The sequence below is a fragment of the Uloborus diversus genome, chromosome 10 (assembly GCF_026930045.1).
Source record: "Uloborus diversus isolate 005 chromosome 10, Udiv.v.3.1, whole genome shotgun sequence".
In the NCBI taxonomy this organism is placed as follows: Eukaryota; Metazoa; Arthropoda; class Arachnida; order Araneae; family Uloboridae; genus Uloborus; species Uloborus diversus.
The window spans coordinates 100,154,982-100,168,627 of record NC_072740.1 but is presented as its reverse complement, the minus strand read 5'-3'; the positions used below and the strand labels follow the sequence as shown (position 1 = coordinate 100,168,627).

Below are 13,646 nucleotides of genomic sequence, written 5' to 3'. Positions count from 1 at the left end.
CTGTTTGCAGTGGAGGAAATTGTACAAAAGGAAATTCGTGCTATTCATTGATACGTCCAGATTGGAACGATGCACGGTAGTACGGTTTTTGGTTGCAGAAGGTGAGCGTAATGCAGACATCTATCGGCTAATGGTAGCAGTATATGGCAACCACTGTTTAATTCGTACTGCTGTAAAGAAGCGGTGTAACAGTTTTCGAGAGGGGCGGCAAACGACATCGGATCTACCGAGACCAGGCTAGGCAAACATTGCGATTACCAATGCTTCCATTGCCTTTGTTGATGAAGTGATCCAAGCTAATCGAAAGATTAAGACCTGTGAAATCAGTGACAAACTCAACCTGACTAAAGGAACGGTTCACACTATCATCCACAAACATCTGCAGTACAATACCCTAAACAAATACCCTAACAGAGGTACCCTAAACTTCTTTTGGGAAGTTTTGGAGCACCCCCCCCCCAGTCTTGACTTGTCACCGTGTGACTTCCACATCTTAGGACTAAGAGAGTATTAGAGGGGAAACACTTCCATTTGGACGATGAAAGGAAAGAAGCTTTGCAGGATTTCCTCAGGATTCAACATCGATCTTTCTACAGCAAGGGCATGGACCTGCTGCTGCAATGCTGGGACCTGTGTTTCAACTCCCATGGCGATTTCCTTTGATTTACATTGATAGTATTATTTTTATTCAACGTGTCCACTTTTTATTTGGGCAACCCTTATATATATATATATATATATATATATATATATATATATATATATATATATAGATATAGACACACACACACACAGTAATGTTCCTATCAATTTTTCTGAGGGTATACTCCCAGTAATCCATAACACACAGTATGTGTATGTGATCATGAACATAATGTGTCATAATATAAAAATGTTTGAAGCTTGAGGGTATATGCTATGTGTCTAAAAAATGTTTGATTGAAAATGACATATACCCTATGGAAAGACCACAGTGTATGAAATATATATATATATATATATATATATATATATATATATATATATATATATATATATATATATATATGTATGTATACTTACAGGGTGTTTCATTTTAACCTGCAAGACCTTTATTTTCGAAGTTGTTAAATCTAGATGTATACTTCCAATTGCAAAAATGTTCAAAATCAGATGCAGAGTTAAGATATTGAAAGTTTGAAATACAAATAAGTCAAAAAATACAAAATTTAACTTTTGATACAGGCCCCAGATCCCCTAACTTATGTTAAGAGAAATAATCTTCATTGAAAAATAAATCCTACACAAAAAGCTTGAAATTAGTGCGACCAATATTCACCGAGATATAAAAAGCAGAATTTTGCGACTTACACCAATTTTCACTCGCGATGAATAACACCTTTTGGTTGCAAATATAGCGGTTAACAAGTGTTTAAAATTATATGCGTGTATAGCATGACAGAGTGCAGTTTTTCAAATTGTTAGAGGTTTCGTCGTGTGTTTTTGCATATCACGGCGTAACATTTGCATTTATTTTTAACTGGCAATGAAAAACATAAATACCTTGTTTTTCTTACTTTGATGACCTGTCATTCTTCTGAAAGGGCACTAAGTTCCAATCTCATCATCTTAATGGTCCCTTAAAACTTTGAACTGGAGTATGTCCTTGAGTGTTTTTTTTTTGCCCAAATGTCCAGGTTTTTGTGGTAGTAATAGTTTTCAGTGGAGATTATTTCTCTAAATATTAGTTACAGGGCCTAGGGTCCGTATAAAAAGTTAAATTTTATAGTGTTTGACTCATTTTAATTTTTGCTTCAAACTTTCAATATCCTAACTCTACATCTGATTTTAAACATTTTTGCAATTGGAAGTATACACCTAGGACTAACGGTTGCCAAAATAAAGGTCTTGCAGGTTAAAAGCGGAAAAAAATCTGCTCAAACTGAAATTTTAAAACTGATTACAATTAATCAGATCTAATCTATTGAAAATTTCAGAAATCATTTCTCATTTTCATTACATTGTTTCATTGCATATTTTTTTAATATTCAATATTCTTTGCCTTGTCAAATTGTAATATACAAATGAAAAATTGCTATAATATATGTGTTTTGCAGGGTGCACATGAACTCCCTGGATCCTGTGAAATTTCAATTGCTAAGGTACTTGGAACTCTTTGGATTTTCTATGTAGTCCTTAAAATTGAAGGGCTCAGTGGATAAAGGTGTTAACTGACATCATTTGTTTTGAAAAAAACACAGTCAAAGTTCAGAGGCTTATATATTTTATGCAATGGATCAAATGTTTCTCTTTTGGTAGCAAAAGTTAGTTTTTTGTTTGAAATATCTATTATAAAATGATCAGCTGTGAAAACCATCAATTAATGAGTTTTTTTTATCACTTTTATTTAGTTAACACCTTCATCCACTACATGTCGGATCAAACTTTTCATACCATGTCAATGGATGATGGTAATAAAATACACTAACATCTATCTGAATCACATTTTTTGAATTATAAATTTAAGAAAACATCGCAATATTCTATATTTAATAACCAAATAAAGTAAACGAACTTTTTTATAAGCTTTACTGTCATTTACATATCATTTCCATTTATAACAGTGCTGTAAAACCATTGATGTTCCTCTGGAACAAACTTTTGTTGCTCTTTAAGATTTTGAGCTTTTTCCTTTGTTGCTCTTTAAGATTTTGTTCCTGTTTTACCCGTTTTTCTAGGAAGACGAATACTAGTATTTAGTGAACCTGCTATTTTTTTGTTTCGTATTATATCTACTCTTTTAAATGGCAAAGATTGATCATAATTTCCTTATATAGATAAGATCCATATTCTTCAACCCGAATCCATCTGATCCCATCCCTATACCTAACTTTCTCCTGTAGACAATTTTTTATATTGTTTGTCAAATTTAACATTGTTGCAAGCATTTCAGTATGGCGGAAATGGTTTGTTATATCAATCACTTTGTTTTTTCAAGATACACTCCGGACGATATCCCGATACTGGTCTGGTACATATATCGTTTCGTGTTTTCTAAAAGCCTTCTCAATTCTTCCAAAATCCGGATCTGAATCTAGATATGTATGTTCCACTTCTGGAAATTTGTGGTCAATTGATTTGAAATAACCTTTCAATATAAGGAATTGATAGAGGCAGATCATTGCAAAGTTTTTTTTCTGACCAGCAGAAGAGTCACTCCATACTATTAAACCATCTTTTGTTTACAGCTCATCATCTGTTTCTATTGCCGTTAAAATTGAACTACAGACTTCTGAGCTTCCTCCATGGGCAACGTCTTCAGTCCATGTACAAAATGTGGCTTTGGCTACATTTTTATAAATTGTATGTATTCCTAGATTGTAGAACCACATCTGATGCAAGTAAAAGGCTTTTGATGTTGTTAATTTTGGCAACGGCATAGTCTGTTGTAAGTCATCAGTAATGAAAGCAGTACCATTATTACTTTTTGCATATTCCCTATCAAATTTGATTGACTCAAAAGCAGCTTTGAAATTCTCTTCATGTTCTTCGTCATTATTCCCAGAATCACATGTGCTACATGTATCGCTTCTTGGTTGTGAAAAGGACAAGTTAAATTCGCTATTAAAAATACTTCTGTATGTCCACTCTGACAAAAAAGGTTTCTCGTTGGTGAGTTTATTACAGCGTTCAATATATAAGGCATACATTTGTGAGATACTAAGAGGAGAAAGGTATTTTCTGTGTGGATTGCTGCACCTGGAATAATGTGAACTTTCTGCTGGGAAACTGTTTATATGCTCCATTACATATGCTTTCACATCATTTTCCACTTCGTGTGCTCTTGAACTGTGATGGCCCCTTTTATCTGGTAGTGGTGCTGACAACCCATTTGAAATACTGTTTTTTATGATATCAAGCTTTTTTCTCCCAATACCATACAAAGAGCACATAGCTGTCTTGCAAATATTTATAGTTTGACAGTTGAAAGTGACATAATATTTGTATGAAACTGCCGTACTTTTCCTAGCACTTGTGCTCTGTCTTTTAATGCTATTAATTTCAGTACTATTAAAAAGTGTACAATTTTTAGCATTCACATCCAGTTTATTGAATTCAGTTAGTATGGAAGTCCTGTCGTCAATACTGAATTTAGAGGAACACTGTAAACGACACTTAACATGGCACACAGTACCTGTACATACTGATTTTGCTGGTACTAATTTGCCTGTCTGGGAAACATAAGCTTCTCCTTTCTGCCTAGCCGTAGCTCCTGGATGTTTTTTTAGAGCAGGGCATTTCAGTCAAATCTTCAAATTGTTCAGGAGAAGGTGATATGTCTACTTTTCTATTGGTAATAAAATTTTCACATACCTCATGTTGAATATCGAAAATATCAAGACATTCACAAACCTTTCTTGCTTTCTTGGTAGGACTTATCTTGATATGTTCATCAGATGAGTCTGTCTTTTCTAATTCTTCACTATTGTGTACATTATAATCACTTGAGTCAGCAACAGCAATATTCTCATCAGGTATAGAAAATTCCTCATTTTCTGAAAAGAAAAACAAAAATATGTCACTGTTTATTTATTGTTTCGTAGTTTTATAAATAGTTATTGATGCACCATATAAATTTGATAGAGCAGTAGGTAGGCTTACTGTGTTCTTGCCAACCGCCAAACTATAAGATAATATGAAACTAAAAACCTTGTGCAGTAGCCTGATTACGGGGGGCGGGGGGGGGGGGGCGGTCAGCCCCGGAAGTTACCTGGAGCAAACAGAAAAAAAAAAGAAAAAGGAAGAAGAAAAAAATTCGAATGTTTTAAATATTATAGTTACTCTATAAAACGCAGAAGCATTAGTATTGGGGGGGGGGGGGGCGAGTTTGAATCGAGTGAAACCCCTCTGAGGTTTGGCACCAAAATAGATTTATGAGTTCACGCAAAAATGTAGATACTTCAATTTTTTCTTCAACATATACAAATACTTTTTATATATCAAGCGCTTTATGTCAGTTTGCTTTCATTGTTTTAGAGCAATATACAGTAGTTGATCTATTCTAATTAAATCTATTCTAAATTCTATTCCAAATTCTGTTCTATTCTATTCTAAATCCTATTCCATTCCATTCTATTCTATTCTAAATTCTATTCCATTTTAAATTCTTTTTAAAATTCTATTCTATTCTAAATTCATTTATATTCTATTCTAAATTCTTTTCTAAATTCTATTCTAAATTCTATTCTATTATATTCCAAATTATATTCTATTCTAAATTCTATTCTATTATATTCCAAATTATATTCTATTCTAAATTCTATTCTATTGCATTAATAATCTAATAGGAAATATTACCTTCAGTCCCTGCAATCTATTATATACATTGTTTTTAAAATATTATTTAACTTTTTCAAGTAATGTACAAAAAATACAACTTAGTTGACTTACCTTTTGGACAATTTGATGAATTCCCAAATTCACGACTTTGTTGGCTAGCATGACACGGAATATTTTCATCATTATCTTCATTCTTGTGAAGTATGCTTTTGCCAATTTTAACTAATAACTTTGCCCTTGACATTATTTCTCTTGACAAAATGTATCTTATGTTAATTATCACAATAAAGCGCAAAAAGGCTATTACAAGAATATAATAGCTAAATCACGTTCAGAAAGTACTGTAAACAAACAGATTAGTCAGGAGGAATCAACTCAACAGCTGTTTGCTGCCTACGTTCGAATCAAAAACGGAGCTAACTCTATGAAAAACGGTGCCCTCTAGTGGATGAAGGTGTTAACATACGTAAGCATTTTAACCACGTAAGCATTAAGTGATGAAAAAGTCCTATTATAAACAATAACAAGTTTTTTAACGAATAACAATTGTAAATATATAATCAAAGAAAAAGTTACTAACTCAAAGCCATATTCAAAATTAAACTTCATTTAAAACATTTCTAAATTCTATCTTATTTCTAGTTACTAATTCCATTTTACTATTAACGAACTTCATATCAAAACGGATTCCATGATCTGCATTCCTAGATACTAACATCAGTCCAAGATATGCAACGAATACTAAGTTCGTATTATACTTGATGATTCAATCATATCATATCTATCGACAATCAAAAACTAAGTTTCAATTAATACATTCTGAAAATATAAACGAGGAACTCGATGGCTTGATAATGCCAGAGAATCAAAAGCCCCTACTGTAATCTAACAGCAGGCAAACGAAAACTAAACACGTGAAAGAGAGAGAGAGAGATTCAACAGCTGAAGTCTCTATAAATACTGCGTACCTGATTAGCATAACTGTGTCGTCACATGACTGCCACATGCTGAAAGAGATGTGTGCAAATCATTCGAGAACTTCATGGAATATGATAGAACAATCATGACGCCATCTTATCTTCCGATCAGCAAAAGGAGAAATTCCCAGTTTGTTTTCATTCATACCAGAAGTTGTTTTATCGCGAGATTGCTTAATAAAGTGAATTCGCTAGGTTATCATTACACCGCGAACATTCCCAGTAAGTTTACGTTTACGTGATTATAGTTGTTTGTAAATTATGAGATACATATAATAAATTACTTATAATATATTTAGGATAATTTTATGTTTATCAGGACTGACTTGGGGTTAACTTATATGCGGGGCAGAACTTCCGAAAATTTTCTCGAATAATTTTTGGACGAAAATGTGAATATTTTCCCGATTTTAGACCAAGCTTTTAAAGCTGATGCTATAGATGTAAATACTAACACATTCTGCTATAATTTTTTCACTAAATAATTACAGAAAACTGCCGACTACGTGAAAAGTGCGGAAATTGCCGTATTCGCGAATTTTCCCAATAGTTGCAAACTAATACTCATCTTTTTAAAAATAATATAATATGGCTACAGTGCAGAATTTTATTGATATTTGCTCAAAATAAAAGCAACAAGTAACAAAAATCGTAACAGCAAAATCGAATCCTATACAAAAATCGTGATCGAAGAAGTGAATCCTTTTTGTGAGAAAGAATAATCGGACATTTTTTAACATAAAAATGTCCATTACATTTCTTTTTCCTCCTTTTTATGACGTTTACCATTCAAAATTAGCGGCAAAACGTTCCCGATTTTTTTTCAAAACGTAGGGGCTCGACTTATGTGCTGGTTTTCGATTTCCCCCTGATTTTCCTTCTAAAATTATGGGGTCAACTTATATGCAAGATCAACTTATACGGGAGTATTTACGTTATTTTTAAAACTTTAATTTTCCATTCCTTATTTCTTTTTAAGCCATCCAGAAAAATGCAGAAAAATGGGAAGGGGGGAGTGCAAGTTTGGATGAATTAGGCACTTGTATCACAAGAAGTTTATTTTTTAACTAATAATGTTTAGTCTAAAATTTTTTTACTTAATCTCAAAGATTAATGTAATTTTCTCGATTTTTTGACTAAGAACTCGAATATTTTACCAGAGTTTTCTTAATTTCTACGTCATATAACAGGATCTTATGTTTCAGCAACATGCCAAAATCAAGTATGTAGTTTTTTGATAATTACATGTCATGCTTAAGGTTTCAATCCTGTTGCATCCTCAGCATGTTGACTGCCACTGCAATTTTCAGAAAAGTTTTCTTAAATGACAATTTGAATTAATCAAATTATATTGTTAAAAATTCTAATTCTAGTGCATAGTTATCATAAAAAACATAAGAAATTAAACCACCTACCAAAAAAGAAGTGCCGACGAAGTCAAGTTGTATATCTTCCCAAGAAAAAAACAGTGAGAAACGCAATATTTCTGTCCAACCTGTAAAGAAAAGCCTTTGTGTGGAAGATTGTTTTACGAAGTTCCACAAACAGTAAAATGTTATTTTATTTCTTGAATTTGAATTGATTTTTATAATCATATTCTTTCTTAGTATTTTAATAATTTTTCTGTTTGTGCAAGGCAGTGTTGATTTTTTATTCTTTCCCCAGAAGCCATCTATAGATATTAGCACTGATACATTTCAAGTTTAATTGTAGCTGCACAACAATGGCAAGTAAACAAGTACAAGATAACTCGTATTTGGGGTCCTAGAATAGTCAACGTGATAAAATATTTCCATTATTTTGAAAGCTGGAAATAATTTTAATTTATACTACTTTAAGTCAACATATTTTAAGCATAACATATTTTAAGTCAACATTTATTTAATTAGAAGTGTTTTTTTTTTCTTTTTTTAAACTTGATGTAACATTGATTTTTGGAATTTCTGCTCTTGAAATGAATGTTGATAAACAACATGACAATGCAATGGAAATTAGTTCATAATGAACTAAGCAAGTGCCTCTTGAGAAATGTATTAATGCTTTCTTGCATTAATACATTGAGTCTACATAAAGTTTTTCAAATAAAATCTTTTTAATTATAAAATGGAAGATGGTTGGGTAAGAAGAGATGTGTACAATTTGATTTTTAACTCTTAGACTATTTGAATTATTGTATTAAAAAATAAATAAATAAATATTCAACTGCAATATTTTAAGTTGTAATTATTTTTTTCCTCTTTTCCACCATGAAAATTTTTATTTGAAATAGCAAGTGTGCAAATCTGCTTTTTTTAAAGTTGCTGGCCATCTTATTCGTATTTGTATAGGGGGAAGGGGGAAAATGTAATTTTTTTTTTCAATTCTTAATTTCTCAAAAAATACTATCAATTTCTCAGGGCAAAAGTGCTCCAATGATTGACTAGTCTTTTTTTGGTACCCTGGAATTTTTTTTCAGATTTTTAAAGACATATTTCTTTACTTTGTGGAATAAAAAGAAATGTCTTCAATTGTACACATGTACCCCTATGGGGGGGGGGGGGGAGGTACATGTGAACAAGCTTGGGACACATATGAACATAATTGAAAAATGCAGAACAAGCATCACATTTCAACGAACTCTTTAATATGAAACATACACTATACTATATGACCAAAAGTATTGGGACACTTTCGAAAATTCCCATTTTTAAGGATTTCTCAAGAAATAAGAGACCGATTGCTTTGTAACTTTTGTGACATAAAAAGTATGCTCCAACTGTTATTTTCCAATTAAAGTTATATCCCCCTCGCTTTTCGGGAATCAGTAACAAATTGAGGAAAACAAAAACGTTTTTTTGATCATCATTCATTGTAAATAGCTGAGAATAAGCTGTAAATTTCAGAAAATAGTTAGCTTACTATGTACAATTATTTTACATACTTTCAAGAAATTATCACTGATATTCACGAAGATATAAGCATTTCTTTAAAAACTAGGAATTTTATTTGGAGGTTTTTCGCTCATAACACGAAAACTTTTCCCTCAAAGCTTACCAAACCTTCATAAAACTTGACTGCATACAAGAGGAATTAAATATTAAAATTTAAAATTAAAATGTTGAAAATTTGATAAGGTATGGACATTTAAGCAATTATTTGTTTACTGGGCATGCACAAAAGATATCAATTCATAACTTTTTTTATCTAAACACCAACTAGGTTCCTTAACTCATAATAAAATTCCAGTTCAGTATCTTAAAAATTCAAAGTTATCAGCGATCTAATGAGCTGAATTTCAACAATTCTTAAGTGACAAACCGTAAGGGATCGTTCACCAATAATCTGTTTTTATCATGAATCACACTGAACGATTACAAGCTAAAGTTGCAAACTTGCAAATGACCCCTCACCATTCGTCCCCTTTCCCAAAATCCGCACAACCTCAGGTCCCAATCTGTGTGGGTTTTTGACTTTCTACTGTATTCCTTTGTTTTTCATTTGTCAATTGTAGAAAGTAAAAAATAATTTAAAAATCAGAATGTGATATGATTCTAAAAATTTAAAAACTGTTGTACTTGTAATATGCTGAAATTTTGAATGCAGTTTCAAATCATGTGAGAATTTTAGATGCTATGCTGGCATCAGTATTTCAAAATGGTAAGACCTAGTAAGAAAAAACATTTTGTAGACAAAGCATAATTTTCCAAATGCTTGGGTATTTAAAAAAAAAATCTTTTTTTTTTCAGGCTGAAAACAGAAATCCAGAGGTAGACAAATTCTTCGAGGAGAGAAAAATAAAAATAAAATCGACTGAGGAGCAAGAGAAAGAAGTTGTAGTAAGTTTAACTCCAAAGTTTGACAATTATTTTCAGATTTTTTTAAAATCATGTTATGTATGATTTCATGTATGAGTGTGCATATTGGGGGGGGGGGGGGGGGTCATATGTAGCTCAAAGCGTAGGTATTATTACTTCCAGATTTTAAATTTTTAGTACAAATATAACATTTCAGCACAAGCCATTAATGACTGACTCATTGAAAATATCATTAATTTGTACTGAAATAATTTCTAATAATGTGTACTGAATTTGCTTGGAGAATTTCATTGTATTTCAGATCACAGGCTTTCTACATGTCCTTAAAAAGAAACAAAAATGGGAATCCCCTTACCTTGGAGTTTGAATCATTATGCTCCTGCCCTAAATCAAGTTATTGTAAATCATGGCTAGTATTATACTAAGGACATCAGTTTAAACTCCCCATTAGAATTAGAACTATAACCCCTAAAATTAACCAGTACCCATTATGATGAGGACAACTGTTCCAAAATGTGCTCATTGGAGTAAGACTTACAGTTTGTTTTTATACTCTTGTGATCTCTCCCTCAAATTACTGCTAGCTGAACTTTTTTATTTCTTATTTTAACTCTGTTTATGCATTTTGAATTAAAATTACTGACCTCAGCTAGGCCCCAATCAAAGATATTTTAATTCATCCAGTTATGATGAAAATTATAGAAGAAATTATACTATTCCTGAAGTAGTTACCTGAATCAGGTATGATATATGGAAAAACATGGACTTTTCTCCACCTCACCCCAACTCTTAGTGTGTAGCCTTAGGTGTAACACACAAGGAGTGTTCGGTACTTCCTCCAAGAAATGTTACCTCTGTGAAAGGTTTTGTTTTAGTTGTTGTTTTAACTTTTAATTTTAGTTTTAGTTTGGTTTAGGTTTAGTTGTTGACACTTGTGTTCTTTTTTCTCAAAATGATGGGCATATAATGAAGTATTGACTTCATGTGTTGTTTTCTGCGAAGTAGTGGCTTCATGTGTATGAATAATTAGGAGTAGTGGCTTCAACATTAAATTTTGTTTAATAACTTTGATACAGTCCATATTGTGTTTTGTGAGTGATAAATTGTATTTCATTTCGAACCAGAACGTTACAAGGAGTCCTCAACAGAGGTTTCCCACTAACACTGCTAAAGATAGTGTTAAACTGCCTTTTATAAAGCTAAATTCTAAAAAAATGTACCCCCCCCCCCTCTTGCCGTCATAATTAAAGGCTCTTCAAATTTATTTTTTGGGCTTCAATTTTGAAATATTTTTATGGGAGAGCTTCTAAAAACTCATTTTTAGAAGTACTAAAAAGTTCTGGTGGAAAACTTTTTCAACATTTTCCAAACCAAAGTCCCTTTTCTGGTCAGGACAGAGGAAGTTCCCCATGTGGTTCTGGATGTTAAATAAGAGGATAAAAGGATTTCCTCTTATTCCTCATGTCATTGATCTAGTTGCTGAAATGAGACAAACTGGGCACTTTTCTTTTGCATCAATCTTTAAACATAATGAGATCTAGTAATACATTTTATTGCTGATGTAATCAAAGCATAATATCCAAAGGGTAGTATTTTTCATTACTTTTTATTTTTGTAGCGGGCGTCAGAGATGAGCCGGAAAGTTAGCAGAAGAAAAAAAAGAAAATTAAAACTGATTGAAACTGAGGTAAGTATCTCTTAAACGATGATTCAATTTATTATAAATATGTATGTTTCTGTATATGCAGCATAAATAGATTAATTTATTGTACCTGTTCAATCAAAAATAGATTAAAAAGTAATGCTCATCTGAAATGTTTAAATAAAATTAGCTTGTAATTAAATTTGGTACAATTCTAACGTGTTTTTGGTCTAGTGTTGAATATGAATCATTTTTGTTATGAGCATTGTACTTACAAATTTGAAAAATCAATGCATCTCATCCACATACAATATAAGCACCCAAATTTGTTTTTGAAAGTTAGGTGCAATGTAGTGGAGTCCAGTGTCTTGGTTCTCTTACTTCGGTCTGGTAAGGGTTAAAATTAAGGTTTTTATATTGCTATCACATGTCAAAATGCACAAGAAAATTGTGCATTACTCTGCAGTCAAAGAGTGTAGAAATTTTTTTTGAGAAACTCAGAGCATTATGTTCACTTCTGAGCACTTGAGTCACAAATATTATCCCTGAAATTTAATTACTGCATACTGTCCACCAGTACATTTGCATTTATTTTGATGCTTGCATTATCTGCTGGCTTTTACCATCAGTTAGTTACTATGATCCCAGAATCAATGAGCATTAAATGTTTAATTATCAAGTGCCTAGACTTATTCATTTTCTAATTTTGTTCCTTGAAATGAATTGATTTTAATTCCTGTTGAATGAGTTGCCATATCAATCCCCCAAAGTTTTGCATTATAGTTGTATTTTTGCTCTAGATGTTAACTTGAGACTAGCATTCAATCTTTTCACTCCCCCCCTCTTCCCCATTGTTTCCAAGACTAAGAGCTAAATTGAGCAAGATTTAAAGCATTCTTTTCTGGTTTCTCACATTCATTTCTGAATGCTTCATTCTATTTTCAATTCCTTTTCGGTGGGTCTTTTCATTTGCTTTTCCTTAATTTTTCTATCCTAAGTTTCGGTGACTAAATGACATATTAAAATGTAATAACTCAGCCATTAGTAAAATTATGATTCTTGCTTCTAGAAGAAAGGGGAGGGTATTTAGCTGTTTCTTGGTTTTGAATTCTAAATGAATACAGCCACTTTACTTCATTGAAGATTAAATAAAAAAAGAGAAAATATATTGTAATAAATTCAAAAATATTCACTGTTAAGTTTCAAATTCTTACCACAATTGCATTATGTCTTGCTAACTAATGGTAAATGAAAGCATTGGGTTGATTTTTAAATATGTAGCTGTAAGTTTTTAGATATAGGTCATATTTAACTATGCTATATTTAATCGAGTGTGGAATATATTCGCTTAACTCAAAAGAATATTGCATAAAAATGATAATCATAAACTGAAAAATTCATTGTGACATTTTAATTTCCAGGGTGGCGACAGATCAGGGAAATTCTGGAGATCAGGGAAAAGTCAGGGAACTTTATTAATCAGGGAAAAGTCTGGAAAAAATCAGGGAATTTCGAAAAAATAACAAAAAATCAGGGAAAATTGATTTTATGAAGAAAAAAAAAATTTTGTTTTTGCTTTGCAAAATTAAATAGCCTAGTTCTCTACACATTTTCCGCCAATTATCTGTTCAAAAAAAAAAGTTAAAATTAATGTGGTGCGATTAATACATTGCCGCATATTTGTGCATCTTTTTTCCTCAAAGTCAAAGTATTGCATATTACTTATTAACCACAGGATGAACTTCCTAAGATTGCTTCTTTTTCTGTAAAGTTGTTTATTTTACCTAGCTTGAAGTTTGCTTTCACGCTTTCAATACTACGTAAAAATAAACAACCCTACAGGCAAAGAGGAAACCGTCATTAATGCCTTAGCTCCTTTGCCTTTATTCCATTGTCTCGAAGTAATAAGCATAT

At 31.9% G+C, this 13,646-nt stretch overlaps 1 protein-coding gene across 1 annotated transcript in view; it reads left to right on the top strand.

Moving 5' to 3' along the window:
- The window catches only part of LOC129231578 (uncharacterized), a 51,204-nt gene extending 39,393 nt beyond the window's left edge, over window positions 1-11,811 (top strand). Inside the window, exons 9-11 of the mRNA XM_054865936.1 lie at window positions 2,097-2,141; window positions 10,022-10,111; window positions 11,709-11,811. Coding sequence (XP_054721911.1) covers window positions 2,097-2,141; window positions 10,022-10,111; window positions 11,709-11,792 — 219 coding nt within the window. The 3' untranslated portion in view covers window positions 11,793-11,811. The remainder of the gene's footprint in view (window positions 1-2,096; window positions 2,142-10,021; window positions 10,112-11,708) is intronic.
- The last annotated feature ends 1,835 nt before the right edge of the window (window positions 11,812-13,646 follow it).